An 18,549-nucleotide genomic window follows, 5' to 3' on the forward strand; every position below is an offset into this window, starting at 1 on the left:
GCGGGCATTGTGCAGAAAACAGCTGTAACGTGAGGAATAAACCTAAAACCAACCTGTCAAACGAGCAACACGAGCTAACGCGCACTAAATAGTTTAACGTTTAAGGTTAGCTGTTTAGCATCGTCCGAAGTCTGTAAAACGAAACTGACCTAATAAACGAATGTATTTTCTGCTCCCTGTGTCATCCGTTTCTTTGATATCTCGAATATATTAGTTGTCCAACTCGTTGGTGTAAAGCATTTCTTAACTTGAGTCAAAGGGAAAGCAGAACAATCGCATCTCTGTTCTGTGTTCTGTCATTTTTCCTCACTACGTACACACTGGGCGGGGTTAGAGGTCAGTGGGTGCATTTCTCTTCCGGGTTATCATCGTGTCGTCATCATCTTGCTTCAGCCCCCCCCCCCCAGCAGCCCCCCATGGTCCCCCCCCCCCCCTTTTTTTTCTTCTTCTTCTTCTTTGCGTTTTTTGGCAGATTGCAATCCAATTATTAAGGAGCATACCGCCACCTCCTGTGGAGCAACGACAAAAATCTGAACAACTCTAATGTGCACAATTGCAATAGATAATATTACAGTAACGGTACAATTTATTTCCCATTGAAATTCTCTTTGTGTTGGCCTACAGTGCCTTGCAACTTGTGGAACCATATCATCCTCAGTTGGGACACACACACAGTATGTGCCGAGCAGTAATAATAGCACAAGATGACACAGACTGTTAGTAAGTGGCTAGGAAGCTGTGGCTCTGTCCATCATTTACTGTAGTTAAAGCTCACTTGTATTGTTGTCTTGAAGAGTTTGCCCTCAGAGATTGAAGTGAAATACAAGATAGCTGAGTGCTGCACCATCCTGAAACTGGACAAAGATGCTATTGTTGTAGTTGTCATAGACTGTGCTCCATAGTTGATTGTTCTATTGCTGACAAAAAATGTGTTATTGTAAGTCGCTTTGGATAAAAGCGTCTGCCAAATGACGTAATGTAATGTAATGTATTGCAGTGCTTGATGGGATTCCTTCCAGACAGTGACCTCTGAAGGTATAGGCTGCCTAACCATGCCTTGATCTTCATTCAGCTGTTTGCCTTTTTATAATATGGCCATCCATCGATATCTGACAATCCAGGCCTGCACAATTAATCATAACATCACAATGGTATGTTTCCACGGTTAATGATGGTATGTTCTTGTTGTATGTATTATTATTGCTGGTATCAAAATCTGTATACCTGTTTCTATGTTTTGCATACCTCTGTATGTCGCTTTGGAGAAAGGCGTCTGCTAAATGAAATAAAGTAAAGTAAAGTAAAAGTATGTGTTGGTAATATTGAAGTATTTGTTATACTGTAGTTCCAATGCCCATGAAAGTCCTGGTGGGTCCTATCAAGCAATTCCATTATGTGTGACCAATCACATCCTTTGAATGTGCAACGTCGTGCACACACACCTGAGAAAAATGAAAGTTAACCTCCCTCTTGTCCTCCCAGGTTAATTTGAGCCTGGAGGACAACAGGAGCATGGTCGACGGGAAGACAATACGAGGGTTAAGAGGAAAAAGCAGGCAGAGCAACCTTCCATGAGCCATTTTTGGAAAATTGTAGGAACATAAAAAGTGTTTAGCACAGGGCAGCTTTTAGCTGCTCCCCACACTAATACAGTAGTGATGGGCCTTTTTCACATCCGCCATTTTGTGTCTAAAAGGCAGGGTAAACACAGGTGCAACCAACTCACTAATGGTTAGCACTGTTGCCTCACAGCAAGAAGGTTCCGGGTTCGAACCCCGGTCCGCCCCAGGTCCTTTCTGTGTGGAGTTTGCATGTTCTCCCCGTGTGGGTTTTCTTCGGGTGCTCCGGTTTCCTCCCACCATCAAAGACATGTATGTTAGGGTTAAGACTCCTGTCAGTGAGCCTGACCAAGGCACTGGCCAAAGGAACTGGAGGTGGTCCCCGGGCGCTGCCCACTGCTCCTATAGGAAGTTTCCTAGTGTTAGTAGAGGATGGGTCAAAATGCAGGGGATGAATTTCCCCATGGGGATAAATAAAGGATAACCTAACTTAACTTAGAGCCCCAGCACTGGAACACATGCATCAAACTTTAACAGTGCAAATAAGCCTATAAATAATACAGCATGTAATGGACCATCTGTGTCCCGTAAATTCCCCTCCCACCCATGATGATAAATATACTCATGTTATACTCATTGGCACAAAACCAGTGATCCTGGCTGCTTCACAGTCATTTACACACATTCACAACTTGGAGGCCAGAACATCCACACAATCATCTACTAACACAAGGTGTGTGCACTACACAACACACACTACAACAGGAAGTAAATATGCACGGCCAACGCACACCAGCACAACAAAAGTGGCTTGGAGTCACTGCTCGCTTGCTTGGTGCTGCAGCTTGATTGGTTGTCTTGCTGTCTTCTGGCCCCTCCCCACGTCGCTGTCGTTGCTCTCGTCCATCGCCAGGTATCCCAGCATGCTTTGGAAGGAGATGACTGATGCATCCAATACACAATGAATGAATGAACAACTGACTAGTGTCACTGTGGCGTGCATCATGCACCGTTAGAGGAGTGAATAGAGATGTTACAATGAAACTGGAAAATGTGTCGTTTTCACACGCTCACTTTAATGATCAAAGAAAAACAGGATATAAAGAAAAATACTTTTTTTCCCCAATTTTCAGAACATAGGCTCCGACAAAAACATCATCATCAACATTCCAATGTTACCACTAACCAGCCACGTCAAGTGCTTGTGTGCTTGTAAGAGTTGTGTGCAGGATCCCACGTAAGGGGTCCATGAAAAGACAGCCGCGCGAATCACCCGTCACTCCTAACCTCCTCTAAGTAGGCCAGAAACGGGTCCCAAATAATTGAGAATTTCTTAAGCGAATTGGTCCTCAGGAACAGGAGTCTCTCCATACGAATGCTCCATACGTATAACCGAGACCATGTCCGTCAGCCACAGCTGAAAAGAAGGTGGAGAGGGGGACTTCCACTCCTTCAGAATGAGTCTCTTGGCGACAGTCGTCCCCTGCGTCAGAGACTGTTGCACAGCCATAGGGAGGAGCAGAGAGGATATTCTTCTTCAACTTTAACTAACCCCCCCCCCCCCCACTCTAAAACTAAATCATTTTGACAAGAAAAAGAAAGGTAAAGAGACCAGATGCATTAGTAGTTACTGGGCCTTTTTCACCGGCAACAGGGTGTTTGTCTAACTTTAATTCTTCTATTTCCCTATTGAAAGAACAAATTACTCTTCAAATGTGCTAGACAAGTCTAAAAAGTGTAAATTCAACATTAGACTGGATATTTTCGACCTGAAGACAAAACAACATATGTGCAAACTGTCTTGACTGACAATGAATCCTGAGGAAAATGTATGTTTAGTCTAATCTGTGTGATTGACAGGAGAGATGATCAGAGGGGCGGAGTTTTCACCACCATTATTATTGCAGGGACCGAAGTATGGGTAGAGTTTCTCAGTGAAGGTGCAGCCAGTAAAGGAGTAGATCAGAGCTGCAGCAGCTACATCATAAAAGGAGACCAGACCCTCCTCATAATCCACAAACACCCCGACCTTCTGAGGCTTCATCTTCAGAGAGAGGAGGACAGCAGGGCCAGCAAGAGCTTTGTACTCATTTCCCTTTCTCAACCCTACAGTCCAGTAGCCTTTCTCAGGACTCAGTGTGATGCGTCCCTTCCTGTTGATCGACCCTCTGGCCACTCCTACATACCAGTCAGTCTTCCCTTTAACCTGAACCTTGTAGTAAAACTTCCCTGAAGAGAAGCTCTGCTTTGCTAAGACACAGGGACCAGAAGAAAATCTCTCTGGGTTGTCTGGGAGATTCTTCTTTACATCACCAACTTGTACTTGTTTCCCATCATCAGACAGGATGAGACGGGGATATGCTGTATCAGGATCGAGAGTCACATCCACTGCAAACTGCTGGATCCTCTTCAGCTCAACATCAGCAAGCAGCTTCTCCATCTCTTTACTGAGTGTCTCCTCCAGCTGAGCCACAGCTCTCCTCACAGTCCCCTCATATGATGAGTGGACACTGACCTCTGTCCAGTCCTTGGTGTGTGGAGTGTTCAGGGATGGGAAGCTTTGGATGAGGTGGAGGTGATCTTCAGTGAGTGAGAGCTGCTCCACCTCAGCGGTTCTCTTCATCAGCTCAGAGATCTCCTGTTCCAGCTCTTTGATGACGCCTTCACCCTGTTTCTCTGTTGTTTTCTGCTTCTCTTCAATCGTCTCAATGAGCTCAGCCTGACCTCTCTCCACAGACTGCTTCAGAGCAGTGAAGACCTGCACACTGTCTGCTATCTGTCTGTCTGCATTTGCCTTACTGAGCTCTACTGAGTGTTTGATCTCCTGAATCTTCAGTCGTCTCTCCTGGATCTTCTGCTGAATTTCAGCCTCTGTCTTCCCCAGTTCAGCCTTCTTTCCTTTATATTCTTCTTCCAGAGGGACAAAGCGATGTGACTTGTGGTCTGACTCAGTGCAGAACTGACAGACACACATCTGGTCAGTCTTGCAGAACAGCTCCAGCGGTCTGTCATGCTTCTTACACATCCTGTCTTCCAGGATCTCCACAGGATCCATCAGCTTGTGTCTCTTCAGGCCTCTCACTCTCTGATGAGGCTCCAGGTGAGTCTCACAGTAGGAGGTCAGACACCCCAGGCAGGACTTCTGGGCCTTGCGTTTGGTCCCAGTGCAGACGTCACAGGGAACTTCTCCTGGTTTGGCACTTTGTTGGTCTGGGCAGCTGCTGGCTTTCATCTGAGCTGACTTCCTGAACTGAGCAGCCATCTCAGATATGAAAGTATTGACATGCAGCTCAGGTCTTCTGTTGAAAAGCTTCTGACACATGGGACACTGGCACTGCACACTAACATCCCAGTGTTGTGTGATGCAGTTCTTGCAGAAGTTGTGTCCACATGGTGTGGTGACTGGATCAGTGAACACATCCAGACAGATGGAGCACAGAAACTGCTCTTCAGAGAGGAGACTGCTGGCAGCAGACATATCCAAACACTGAGACCTGAAGGGAAAGTGTGAAATAACATTTAAATCCCACTGTGACATCATCAGTGATGTCATAAATCCCACTGTGACATCATCAGTGATGTCATAAATCCCAGTGATGTGTGACATCATCAGTGATGTCATAAATCCCATGGATGTGTGACATCATCAGTGATGTCATAAATCCCAGTGATGTGTGACATCATCAGTGATGTCATGAATCCCAGTGATGTGTGACATAATCAGTGATGTGTGACATAATCAGTGATAGTAACAGGCAGTGGAGGACTCGCACACAGAACTATAGACAAGACAGAGTCTTACAAAATCAGATCCATTTTATTGAGGATCGGCACAAAATTAGCAGCAAACGTTTCAGTCCTGGTTGGACTATCGTCAGTGCAGTACTGGGCGGCTCTGGTGGCAGTGTCTTTGTAGAGTTCTCAATCAAGCTGGAGAGCTTAATTAGGCACAGCTGGAGGAGCCTCACATGGGGCAGGTAATCAGCACAGCTAGCTCATGTCAGACAAATCACATCAATCAATAAATCAATCACATGTCTATACCTATACATGAACCAGATAGGTATAGACATGTGATTTATTTATTGATTGATGTGATTTGTCTGACATGAGCTAGCTGTGCTGATTACCTGCCCCATGTGAGGCTCCTCCAGGTGTGCCTAATTAAGCTCTCCAGCTTGATTGAGAACTCTACAAAGACACGAGCCGCCCAGTACTGCACTGACGATAGTCCAACCAGGACTGAAACGTTTGCTGCTAATTTTGTGCCGATCCTCAATAAAATGGATCTGATTTTGTAAGACTCTGTCTTGTCTATAGTTCTGTGTGCGAGTCCTCCACTGCCTGTTACTGTATCTTATCTGACTGCCGCACCAGAAGCAAGAATCACTAGGACTGATGTCAAGCGCGCAGCTCTCTTCATGCTCAGTACATAATCAGTGATGTCATAAATCCCAGTGATGTGTGACATCATCAGTGATGTCATGCTGCTATGCGAGCTGTAGGGCGGGCAAGCCTAGGAATCGAGAATCGTGAATCGCGAGATGCCTAGTAACTTAAAAAGGGAAATTGAAGTTGGATAAAAAAGGGGACTACACTCACATTTTATGCACTTTTAAAGTGTCATCGAGGAGGACTAAGTGTGCAATGATTTAAAAAGCCTTCATTGGCATGTCTAGAGACACTGTTGGATTAATGACAATGAACTTAGCTTCTGTTGAACACCTCATTATTTCTACTGACTCTGTACAAACAGCCTAGAGACAACCCACCTCAGGTCGCCCTATTTTATATGACAATGGTTCATTCACCAAACCTGCATGTATTGACTTCATTATACCATAATGCAACTGTCCTATATTGAGGACACAACTGATGTCTTGAATATAATGTCTGGCCTCAGTAATCTCCATTCACACTTCTTGGTAGCCTATATGCTAACATCTCTATCATGAGTTCATGTCTGCTTTGTGACACGTCCTGATCGGCTGGATATCCAGTTGTTCCTTTACTGTCTTTAACTGCCTGGATCATTCACAATAATGTCTTATCTTTACTGTCTTTAACTGCCTGGATAATTCACAATAATGTCTTATCTTTACTGTCTTTAACTGCCTGGATCATTCACAATAATGTCTTATCTTTACTGTCTTTAACTGCCTGGATCAATGCTGTATGGGAGTAGTGCTCGCTATAGCTGTTTGTCTGTGCAGCTTAAAGCTAGACTGGGCAGGTTAGTCCGTATTTGCTCAAAAATTGTAGGACAAACACTGGAAACAAGCTTTCAGGAAGCCCACAGACGTAGAATATTGTCTCTAGCACGTAGGATAATATCTGACCCAACGCACATTCTTTTTAATGAATTTGAGCTGTTGCCTTCAAATAGAAGATTCAGAGTCCCACGGGCTCGCTTAAACAGACTGAGGAACTAATTTGTGCCCCAGGCTGTCAAACTGTTGAATCAGGCTAGAGGCTCTAGATAGGGACTAGATAGGGGCTTCAGCCACTTTCCTTATTCTTGTCTTTTGTTATTGTTTTGTTTTGTCTACTATGCACTTTGAGGATGGTGTTGGTTGTCGTTTTGCAATATTGTATGTATAAATGAGAAACAAGTGTCTGTGGATGCAAGACAATTTTCGGACTCTGTCTGACAATAAAGTAATATCTTATCTTATCTTATCTCTTATTCACAATAATGTCTTATCTTTACGGTCTTTAACTGCCTGGATCATTCACAATAATGTCTTATCTTTAGGGACAACATTTACTGTCTTTAACTGCCTGGATCATTCACAATAATGTCTTATCTTTAGGGACTACATTTACTGTCTTTAACTGCCTGGATCATACACAATAATGTCTTATCTTTAGGGACAACATTTACTGACAAAATACTGCATGGTGTTGTAGTTGGCTCAAGTTTTTCTCCCATGACTGTGTTTTTCTGTTTAAAATCCTCTTAATAATCATTTGTATCACTACTACTCTGTGGTCAGTAGGCTACATTGATGATATTTTCTTGATGTCATATTCAGTGGAAACTTTCATATATTAAATTGTAAAAATGAGAACATTAGATTGTCAATGGATTATTCCCAGGCACAGATTTGACTGACCTCTGGGTCAAACATGAACGCTATGTAACACATTCAGAATTAACAGAACACATTAAACCAATAAGGGCCGCCCACCTGGCTGTCAGCTGATGGCCTGATGAAGACCATGCTGATAAAGGCTTTGAAGTTAGTGGGCACTCCTAGCTCTCCTCTTTTTCACTTTAAGAGTGTCTGGAAGCAAGTGGTCTCTTGTTGGACGTAGACTACTGACTACACTTCAGTTGAAATCTCACTAACGATACAGTAGAAACCGAATTCCATTCCATTATCTGGATCAGCCTACAGCTCAAGTTTGTGTTCTTTCTTGCTCTGTTTAAACACAGTAAATATGATCTGCTGTTACTCACCGCTAGTTTTCTTTTCTCGACTGCAGCAAACAATGTTGTCGCGAGTAATTCCAGAATGTGACGTCACTCTCTCTCCTCCGTTTCCTGTTGTTGCTCCGCCTTTTTTGGGCGGGGGGGGGGGGGGTGTAAAATCAATGTGACCCCTCACACGACACAAGTTTATTTATTTATTTTTTATGAACACACACATACACACATGACATAATACACTGTAATTTGTGTGATATGGCCATTTTTGAACTTTCCAATGTCCATTCCACTTGCCATAATACACAGGTAGGTTGGAGTGATCTAATGCAGCGTGGAACCAATGTTTTGATGTCGGACTGTTTTCGCATTCATTCCATGGATGATGGTTCATTCATATTGTCAAATATTTGATCGTGTTTTGTTTAGTTTTGCACAGGTTGCACTTTATTGATGTTCTTTTGAAAATATGTGCAGTGCAAAATGGGTTCATTGCAGCCACTAATAGGCTACAGTGATAAGACTTAATGCAAAATTTTCTTGTCAAATATTTCTTATTTTTTGCACAGATATAACTTTATTGATATCGTTATAACAAAGTGATTGCACATTTCATTTGATTTTTATCTGATGGAGCAATCTGGTTAACTTTGTTTGTTCTAGCAAAGTGATTGCAATTTCTGTTTGATTATTTTAATTAATTATTTAAAAAAGCACAGATGTACAGTAGCAGTCACAAGATTTTGTATAAAGTTGAAATGGAAGTCGTTTTTTTATTTGGACAACATTACTGAAAGAAAATAGAAAGGAATAGTCATGATCTTGATGTTATTTCAATAAAAGTTCAACTTGGACCTTTTTGTTACAATTGTGTTGGGGCGGTGGGGCATGAACATTTTTCCTCCTTCAAAGTGGGGCATGACAGAAAAAGTTTGAGAACCACTATCTTAAGCAGAACCCCCCCCCCCCCCCCCAGTGACAGTGATATGCAGTTTAGTTGGTGCTTTATTGCAGTGATTCCCAACCAGGGTTCTGTTTCATTCCTTCCTGACTGCCAGTGGCAGTTTAACTGTGAATAATGATCTCGCGCTCCGCGACAGACGAGTGTTTTTATACCAACGTAGTCACGTACGTGACGTGGGGCACCTGCGCATCTATAAAGGTGCGCCGTGACCCACCCTACGTCATCTTTGATCTTCTCGCAACCTGCGTGGTTCGACAGGTGTGCGGCTCCGGAGCTCCGTGATTCGGATTCTCCACTTTGATCAGAGACAGACGCAAAGGAGAGGTAGGTACACGGCCTGAAGGTGTGTAAGTCAGCCATTCCGATCAGCCTGGGACTTGAGAGTCAGAGTGCAACGGGGTTGTCCTCTAAGGCTGTGGGTGGCTGCCTACCACCTCTCCCCTGGTCGGGAGGTAGCTCCGTTACAGGGCTGCCTCCGGCCTAGGCGGCCGGCCCTAGCCGTGGGTTTGCGTGGCACGCTACCCCCGTCTAGGTTGCCTGGTCGGGCTTGTATATATTGCCTATTGCTACTAAAGAAATAGGCAAGTATTATATGGTAGCGATTATATTGCATAATTGTGTATATATTATTATGACAATATTGTATTATACTATACTATATTATACTATACTATATTATATTACGAGATTCTAAGCTGTATAGCCTATAGCCTTTTGTACAATTAGATGGTTTAATTGTAGAGGATTATATATAATATTGTATTATATCATACTGTATTATATTATATTGTAAAGCTAGCTTGTTGGGCGCGGACGTGTCCTGGACGGTGTCCCAGGGCCCGCTCCGATCTCCCAGCCCGGCCCTTTCGCCGCAGTGCGGACGTGTCCTGGACTGTGTCCCAGGGCCCGCTCCGATCTCCCAGCCCGGCCCTTGTCGCCGCAGTGCGGACGTGTCCTGGACTGGGTCCCAGGGCCCGCTCCGATCTCCCAGCCCGGCCCTCGTCGCCGCAGTGCGGACGTGTCCTGGACTGTGTCCCAGGTCCCGCTCCGAGTTACGGGCTTGACCCCCTGTGCTCGTTTGACGATGCTGGCCTGTTCCTCCTGTGGCGTTGAGCTGCACGTGGAGGATGGCCATGAGATGTGCCCCAGCTGCCTCGGGGTGGGTCACCTCCGGGAGGCCCTGACGGACCCCTGCGTTAATTGTGGTATCCTGCCCCTCCGCGTAAGGGAGGAGCGGTTGTGTGAGGTGGAAGGCTGGTTGCTTGGTCACCGCCCACCCGTGGTCAGCAGCCCTAGGCGGTCTCCCCGCAAGCGGCACCAGGGGGAGCGCAAGGGGGAGGACCACGGAGGGGAGAGGGTCTTACCGGCCTTGGCTGAGGTGACCCTCCCACCATCGGGGGTCTGCACTAGGTCTGCCGCTGCCGCTAAGAAGCGCAAGAGCAGGACGCAGACGAAGAACCGTAGTCCGCGGAAGAAGGCGAAGAAGGAGACTTCCTCTCGCCAGGACATGGTGGCCTTGCGAGCAGAGTTGGAGCAACTCAAGGCTCTGATGGTGCCTCCTGCGCACCCAGGGTCCTGGGCGGGCGTGGCCAGGGAGGACGCGCTGTCAACGGCAGCGTCGAACACCATGTTCCAGGACCGCGGGGAGTACCGCGAGGAGGAATATGACGACCCCGGGGAGGATCATTCCCCGGAGCGGTCGGTCTTGGCGGTCATAGGGGGAAGCACGGAGGCCAGGGACGGCTCAGAGACTTCCCTCAGGAGTTCGGCGTGCACCGAGCGGGGGGTCGGTGCCCAGCCACTGCAGGCAATACTGCGGGCAGCCCTGGCTAGGGTCGGCCTGGACGACGTGACGGCAGTTCAGCCGAGCAACCCACTATTTAGGCGGGCTCCGTCAGAGCCGCCCTTTGAGGTCCCGCCCTCTCCCGCCTTTCTGGAGGCACTGAAGAGCTGCTGGGCAGACACGGAGACGCGGGGTCGCCATGCGAAGGATGGCAGGACCCTGGCCTCCATGCGGGATGCGGCGATACATGGTCTGGCCCGCATGCCCCCAGTGGACCATGGCATAGCGTCGCTGGTCCTCTCGCCGGACGCCGCGCTGGGGGACAAGGCCAAGTGTCCTAGCGCACAGTGCCGGGTCACAGATGACCTGCTAGTGAAGGCGTATGAGGCGGCGGCTCGGGTGGCTCGGATGGGAAACTCCCTCTCCGTGCTCCTCCTCGCCCAGTCCCAGATGATGCAGGCGACGCATCAGGGGGCGGAGTTGGGACACACACATGAGGCGGCCCTGCAGGCCTTCGGGTTCATGTCGAGGGAGCTGGGCCGTGTTATGTCCACCCTGGTCGTGGCACGTCGGCAGGTGTGGCTTGCGCAGGCGCCTATGTCTGATGACTGCAGGCGGGCGTTGAGGACGCTCCCGGTGGTGCCCGGTCAGTTGTTCGGGCCAGAGGCAGAAAGGGCCCTGGAACGGAGGAAACAGTCTAACCAGGCCTCAGAGGCCTGGGGTCGGCGCAGCAGAGGTGCAGGGGCGGCCTCGGCCTACGTCTCGGGGAGACGGAGTGAGAGGCGGGAGCCACGGCACTTGCGATACTGGGACTCGCCTGGGCAGGCAAGAGAGCATGTCCAGGAGGCGACTGACAGTGGACGGCAGCCCAGGGGGGTGCACCCCCCGCCCCGTGGGCGTGGGCGCGGCTACGACCGGCGCCCCCCCAGAGCCGCGGGAGGTCCTCCAGGCACAGCCTGAGAGGTCAGGGCCGGCGGTGGGCAGATTCACACATCAGCACCTGGCCTGTTGGGCGGCCCATTCACAGGACCCATGGGTCCTGGACACCAGGTCCAAAGGCTACAGGCGGCAGTTCCACCGCCGGCCCCCACCACCTTCCGGGGTCAGGATGACCTTCGTCACGGACCCCGCAAGGGTGCAAGCTTTGTCACAGGAGAGAGTCAAACTCCTGGACAAAGGGGCTATCACACCACTGAACCCACGTATACAAAGCGATGGGTTCTACTCCAACTATTTCCTAAGGATGCGGAGCACGGTGGGAGGTCGTGACAACGGGATGCCTCGCCCCAGGGTTGGGGGGCGGTATGGCAAAGGAGGTCAGTCCAGGGGGTGTGGTGCCCTCGGTGGAGGGGGCAGCACATCAATGTCGTCGAACTGCAGACGATTTACTTGGTGCTGAAGCACTTCTTGCCTTCTCTAAAAAGCTGGGTATGGACGTTCTCGCCAACACTTGGCCGAGCAATCTGCTATATGCGTTCCCTCCGATCCCCCTGATAGGGCTCACGCTTCACGGAGTGAGGTCGTCGGGTCGCAGGGTTCTCCTGGTGGCCCCCAAGTGGCCAGCCAGGCGGTGGTTCCCGGCACTCCTCGGACGGTTGGACGGGGAACCATGACAGCTCCCAGCGAGAGTTGACCTCCTGTCCCAGCTGGACGGGGAGGTTTGGCATCGGTGTCCGGCCCACCTTCAGCTGGGTGTGGCCGTTAAAGGGGACCGGGCGCTCCTGACGGGCCTCGGACCCTCTGTGTGCGAGACGCTGCGTAATAGTGTCGAAAAAAAACTGCGTTTTTACTGGCAGTTACAACGGCCAAGCGGGTGGGGGAGCTCCACGCTCTTTCCATTAGCCCGACATGCCTTCGGTGGAAGGCGGATGGCTCGGGGGCGACTCTGTGGCCGAAGGTGGCGTTCCTGCCCAAGGTCTTGTCCCCGACGCATATTAACCAGGCCATAGAGCTGGAGGCATACCATCCTTCCCCGGCTGGCTCTCAGCCAGGGGAGAGCGACACTTCGTTATGTCCCGGGCGGTGCGGCTTTATATCAAGGCGACGCAGACCATCAGACGCTCAGAGCAGCTTTTGTCTGCTACGGCGGGAAGAACAGGGGACAGGCTCTGTCCAAACAGAGGCTGTCCCACTGGATTGTGGACACAATGAAGCAGGGAAGCCTGCGCCCTCTGACATTGTTTGTCATTCGACCAGGAGGGTGGCCACATCCTGGGCTGCGATGAGGGGAGTGTCCCTGGCGGAGATCTGTGCGGCGGCTTCATGACAGCACCCGGCACATTCTCCAGATTCTACCGCATCAACGTGGCCTCAGGGTCCACGCTGGCGGCGGCAGTCCTGCCATTGGCGGCGATGGACCAGTAGGTGAGTGGGTTCCTCGTGACGCCGCAGGTATAAGTCATCCACAGTTAAACTGCCACTGGCAGTCAGGAAGGAATGAAACAGAACGTAAGTTACGGAGGTAACTATGGTTCTGTGAATTCCTGGATGACTGCCAGTCATGCAGGTCACTCGGAACCTTCGGTGCGAGAAGATTCTGAGATGACGTAGGGTGGGTCACGGCGCACCTTTATAGATGCGCAGGTGCCCCACGTCACGTACGTGACTACGTTGGTATAAAAACACTCGTCTGTCGCGGAGCGCGAGATCATTATTCACAGTTAAACTGCCACTGGCAGTCATCCAGGAATTCACAGAACCATAGTTACCTCCGTAACTTACGTTATGTGTACCCTAGGGGTACTTGAGCAGCTTGCAGGGGGTATACTTGGAATGATTGGGGAATACAATTTACCTCCAAAATGATAAATAAATATATATATATATTCCAAGTCATTTCATAAGCCCATTGTTAAAATGTGATGTGTGTGCCGCAACTAGTTCTGCTGGCAAGTGTCAACTGCTACACTGTTCTGCTACTGATAATGGCAAAAAACAACTAAAAAGCCCAAACACCGACAGTTCAGTGAAACATATATTTTGTATAGATTTACTTGTATGTAATCATCACCACGCATGAGTGAGGGGTACTATTGTCATGGAAAAACAGCTCAAGGGGTACATAAGACAAAAAAGGTTGGGAACCACTGCAGTTTATTGTACAGAGATGAGACGAGCATACCAGTTTGTTTCTAGTTGGTTTCCAATGCTGCTCTTGGTCTGTGGTCTGGTGAGAACTGTGTGTGCTCCCCCTCACCTGTGCCTAATGATCTCCTGTTACCTGTGCCTATTATTATACAACTCTGATCCCATGACCGCCACCAAGTGTCCAAAAATAATACTGCAAGATATCTAAACTAAATAATATGACATGATGCCAACAACAAACATAAATGACTCCAACATTGTGATTTGGACAAACAATGAGCAGCATACACCTATTGTGTGTTTCTCTGTCCTCTGAAGCAGTCCTGGCTGGATTGATCCTGTAGGCTACTTACTAATTTGAGTCTTTCCCTGTAGGATATTATTTTTAAGCTTGATTTTTACTCAGGCTCTGGAGCTGGATCAGCTTAACAGAAGGGGTCATAGAGGTCGCGTTTGAAATCATAAGGTTCAAAGTCGGGGGCTTTCTGCTCCACTGGTGCTTCAGCAACATGTTCCTCAGCTGGTGCTACCTCCTCTTTCTGCTCCACTGGTGCTTCAGCAACATGTTCCTCAGCTGGTGCCTGGTGCCACCGCCTCTTTCTGCTCCACTGGTGCTTCAGCAACATGTTCCTCAGCTGGTGCTACCTCCTCTTTCTGGTACATGGTGCTTCAGCAACATGTTCCTCAGCTGGTGCCACCTCCTCTTTCTGCTCCACTGGTGCTTCAGCAACATGTTCCTCAGCTGGTGCCACCTCCTCTTTCACCACTTTCTCCTCAACGGGCGCAGCCGGTGAGGCAGTTTCTGTGATGGGGCGGGGAGGGTGGTCGATGAGGCAGTCGAGGTCCCAGTACGGGTCCCATCGTGCTCCATTCCCTTGACAGGAGGTGGAGGCGGAGATGGGGGTGGGACAGACGTTTTGGGAGCAGGAGGTGGGGACGGAGAGGGAGGTGCAGCAGCTTTCATCTCCTCCTCTGTCATGGGTAAACCCAGCCCCCAGTGACCTGCTCTCAGGCTCACCCTGCTTACAGTCACAAGGTGACTGGGAACTGAGAGAGCAGGTCATGTGGGGGCTGGGTTTACCTAGGCTAGGCCTGCAGGCCGGGTTGTAGTGCGGGTCGCACAGCACCGGGACGGCGGCCGTCAGCAGGTAAACAATCTGAGGCTTGCAGAGCTTGTGGGCGGGGTTACATAGGAAGATAACCTGGGTCAACCAGGTGGTCCAGTGTCGGGGCAGCCGTGGTGGTGGTGGTGGTGGTGGGGGGGGGGGACACGTAGTGGTGGTCAGGACACCCAGGGCGTTTTGGTAGCTGGAGGCATCGGTGCCGTGGACCTGCTCCAGGTGACGCATCTGCTGATACAACATCCTGATCCTGTCAATCTCATAGAGCTGCAGAAAGACAGACACATCGGTACAGGAGAGAGAGAACACATAGAACATGTTAGTGGATCACATGAAAGGACAATGCCTATGGCAGTAGCTATATAGAACTCAGGCTGAGATATCCCTTTAAAAAGCTCATCCCCATTCAATCCAACACCAGTGATTCTCAAACCTTTTCATATCAAGACAGTTTGTCTCTTGGACCCAAATCTGAGAATATGTTTATTGTTGGATATGATTTTGTCCAGAATTCCAAGACTAACTGCTCTACTGTAGGTGGCAGAGGGAGAACAGTGAAACTATGATCAAAACAGTCATCCCTCTACATTCTCTAATCGCATTAACTTCTTGTAAATCAAATAATTGTGAAGTTTAACAATTCAGCAATTTCCTGAGGACCCCCCTGGAACCTCCTCAAGGACCCCTGGTGGTCCCCGGACCCCACGTTGAGAACCACCGTCCTTAACTCACTCCTTCAATGTGTCCGATGCTGTTGTAGAAGCAGTAGTAGGACTGGAAGTCAGGAGTGCCGCGGTACCACTTGGGTTCAATGTTCCTCCTGGATAGAGTCAGGAAGTGGTGTGCTTGAGCAGAGTGGATGCTGACTGCCCCCTGCAGCTGCATTCACTGTGGAAGAAGACAGAGGCAGAAATCACAGAGGAATCAGGGAACAGGGGAGTTATGGCAATTTTGCCTCAATGCAATTTCTCATTAGCAGAGTATTACTTTGTTACTCAGTCACTCAAGAATTGGAGGGGAAGAGTACTGGGGTGATAGGACTTTTTGATAACTGAACTTTTCTTACTCTGAATTTAGACTATTATACTACTTAATGTTAGTATAGTAATCATGAAAGCAGTTTGGGGAGTAGTGAACTACAAACAAATTAATGTAAACTAAACTTAGCTTGCTGGTAGTTAGACTCAAGTAGTTAATTACTTTTTTGTCATTTTTTGGTACTTGATGAAACTACAAACAATTCTGGACCATAACAATCTGACATTGCTTGCACTTCCATATGAATAGTGGGGTATTTTATGTTTTTGGCTTATGTGACACTGACATAACAATTGGGCACTTTTTGCAATAAACTGAATTGAGTGGCATCTTTCTGCTGGCATGTGACTTTTTTGTATTATTTTGTTATAAGTAGTTTGAACTACATTTTCTGAGTAGCTTTAGTTAATCACATTTTTCCAGTGTGAAGTATTTGGTAGTTTAAGCCATGGTGCTCAGAGGGGCCCGGGGACCCCCAGGAGTCCTTGAAGGGGTTCTATGGGTCCCCAGCAAAAAGGCTAATTTATTTTCACTAGAATACCAACCATAAGTATAACACAAGGGCAGACTGTATTTTGGTTGTGGGTTTCATACTCACACCCGCTCCCGTGACCACATCACCCCTGTCCTCCATAAGCTCCAGTGGCTCCCTGTCCCACAACACATCCAGTTCAAAGTCCTCCTCCTCACTCACAAAGCCCTCTATAACCAGGCCCCCTCCTACCTCACTGACCTGCTCCACCACCATATCCCCTGCCGTAGCCTCCGCTCCTCAGATGCAAACCTCTTGTCAGCACCACTCAGGACCAAGCGCTGGACCTGGGGTGGTAGAGCCTTTCTCCGTTGCTGCCCCCTTCCTCTGGAACTCTCACCCCAAACACATCAGAGACTGCATCAATCTGCCCACATTCAAGTCATTACTCAAAACTCACCTGTTCAAAACTGTTGCTTTTAACCTGTGATGACTGTGTATTGTATCTGTATTAACATAATTTCCCCTCATTCTTTGATCATTTGTATTGTGTATTCTGTTTTTAATGTTGTTTCCTTGATATTTTTAGACCCCCATGAAAAGCGCTCTGTAAATAAAATGTATTATTGTACAAAAGTGAATCCCTCGACTTCTTATTAATTAAATGTATTATTATTCTAACCATAAAACCATATGCATTCGTAAGACTGAACTGACAAATGGATATAGTTTAGAATAGATCAGGGGTTTTCAAAGTCTGAGACTGTGGGCCACCCCCAGACAAAGCTTGGAAAGAGGAGCCCCCTCGCTCAATTCCTGGATGCCAATGGGATCATCATGATTGTGTTATTTGATACCATAGACACTCAACAATTGAGTCAAGATGGCCTGAGATTGGTGTTTGACATACTTCAAACTACACCAAATACATACAGGTCTGTCTAAAGGCATTTATTTGTTTCTAACTCTGGGAAAGTGGGGAAAACTGTCAAATTCCCCCAAACGATTGTATCTCTCAACTATCTCTTTAACCAAATCAGACACATTGAGGATATTCTATGTGATCACCTTGTGATAACTAATGTAATATTTTTTCACTTCACTGAGCGTCTCCTGAAACTGCTTGGAGCCCCCCTGGGGAGGCCCGCCTCCCACTTTGAAAACCCCTGGAATAGATCAACAGCAACTTACTAAGAACATTTCGGGTTCTGCCCCATAAATGCAGCCAATGGGACAGGCCGGGCCGGGCTTGTTTGTTTGGGCCTGATCTAAGCTCTATATTGTACTAGCAAACACTGTAACAGGAAGTCAGCTATGCGCAGCCAGTTGCACACCAGCACAGCAAAAGTGGCTTGGAGTCACTGTCCACCCTGCCCCGCTGCTCGCTTGGTGCTGCAGCTTGATTGGTTGTCTTGCTGTCTTTCCATTTGACATTTTGAACTTAGCCCCTCCTCATGTGGCTGTAAATGCTCTCATCCATCACCAGGTATCCCAGCATGCTTTGGAAGGAGATGACAGACGCATCCAATACACAATGAATGAATGAACAACTGACTAGTGTCACTGTGGTGTGCATCATGCACCGTTAGAGGAGTGAATAGAGATGTTACAATGAAACTGGAAAATGTGTCGTTTTCACACACTCACTTTAATGATCAAAGAAAAACAGCATATAAAGAAAAATACTTAAAGGAGAATTTCGTTTTTTTTTTACCTGGACCCATCTCCTGGCAATAATTATGATTTGGCCACTCACCCAGCGATGTTCGCGGCGTTTCTGGGCGTCCTAGCGTTGTTTTGAGATCAATAGCGTCCAAGTCAGTCGTAAAATGGAGCTGATTTGGGGCCAAGTGTGAGCCTGTCTTTCCTAGCCTAGGTAAACCCAGCCACCACGTGACCTGCTCTCTCAGTTCCCAGTGACTGAGAACAGGTCTGAGAGCAGGTCACGTGGGGGATGGGTTTACCCAGGCTATGTCTTTCCTGCATCTAAATAGCTATTTTTATTCCCGTTTTCGCCACATATTGCCATAATCTGATCCGTCAACATCCACCAGTGATATTTCCCCCCAGGCTATTTCCTGGTCTCTCCCAGGGA

At 48.1% G+C, this 18,549-nt stretch overlaps 1 protein-coding gene across 1 annotated transcript; it reads right to left on the reverse strand.

Annotated features, from left to right (window-relative positions):
- Positions 1-3,399: 3,399 nt before the first annotated feature.
- On the reverse strand, positions 3,400-5,037 carry LOC310792300 (E3 ubiquitin-protein ligase TRIM39-like; the record flags this gene model as incomplete). Its single annotated transcript, XM_083654023.1, has 1 exon — positions 3,400-5,037. The coding sequence occupies one exon, from the start codon at positions 5,035-5,037 to the stop codon at positions 3,400-3,402; it is 1,638 nt and encodes a 545-aa protein (XP_083510149.1).
- Positions 5,038-18,549: the final 13,512 nt, after the last annotated feature.

This window comes from Poromitra crassiceps, assembly GCF_964638095.1.
Source record: "Poromitra crassiceps genome assembly, chromosome: 17".
NCBI lineage: Eukaryota > Metazoa > Chordata > Actinopteri > Beryciformes > Melamphaidae > Poromitra > Poromitra crassiceps.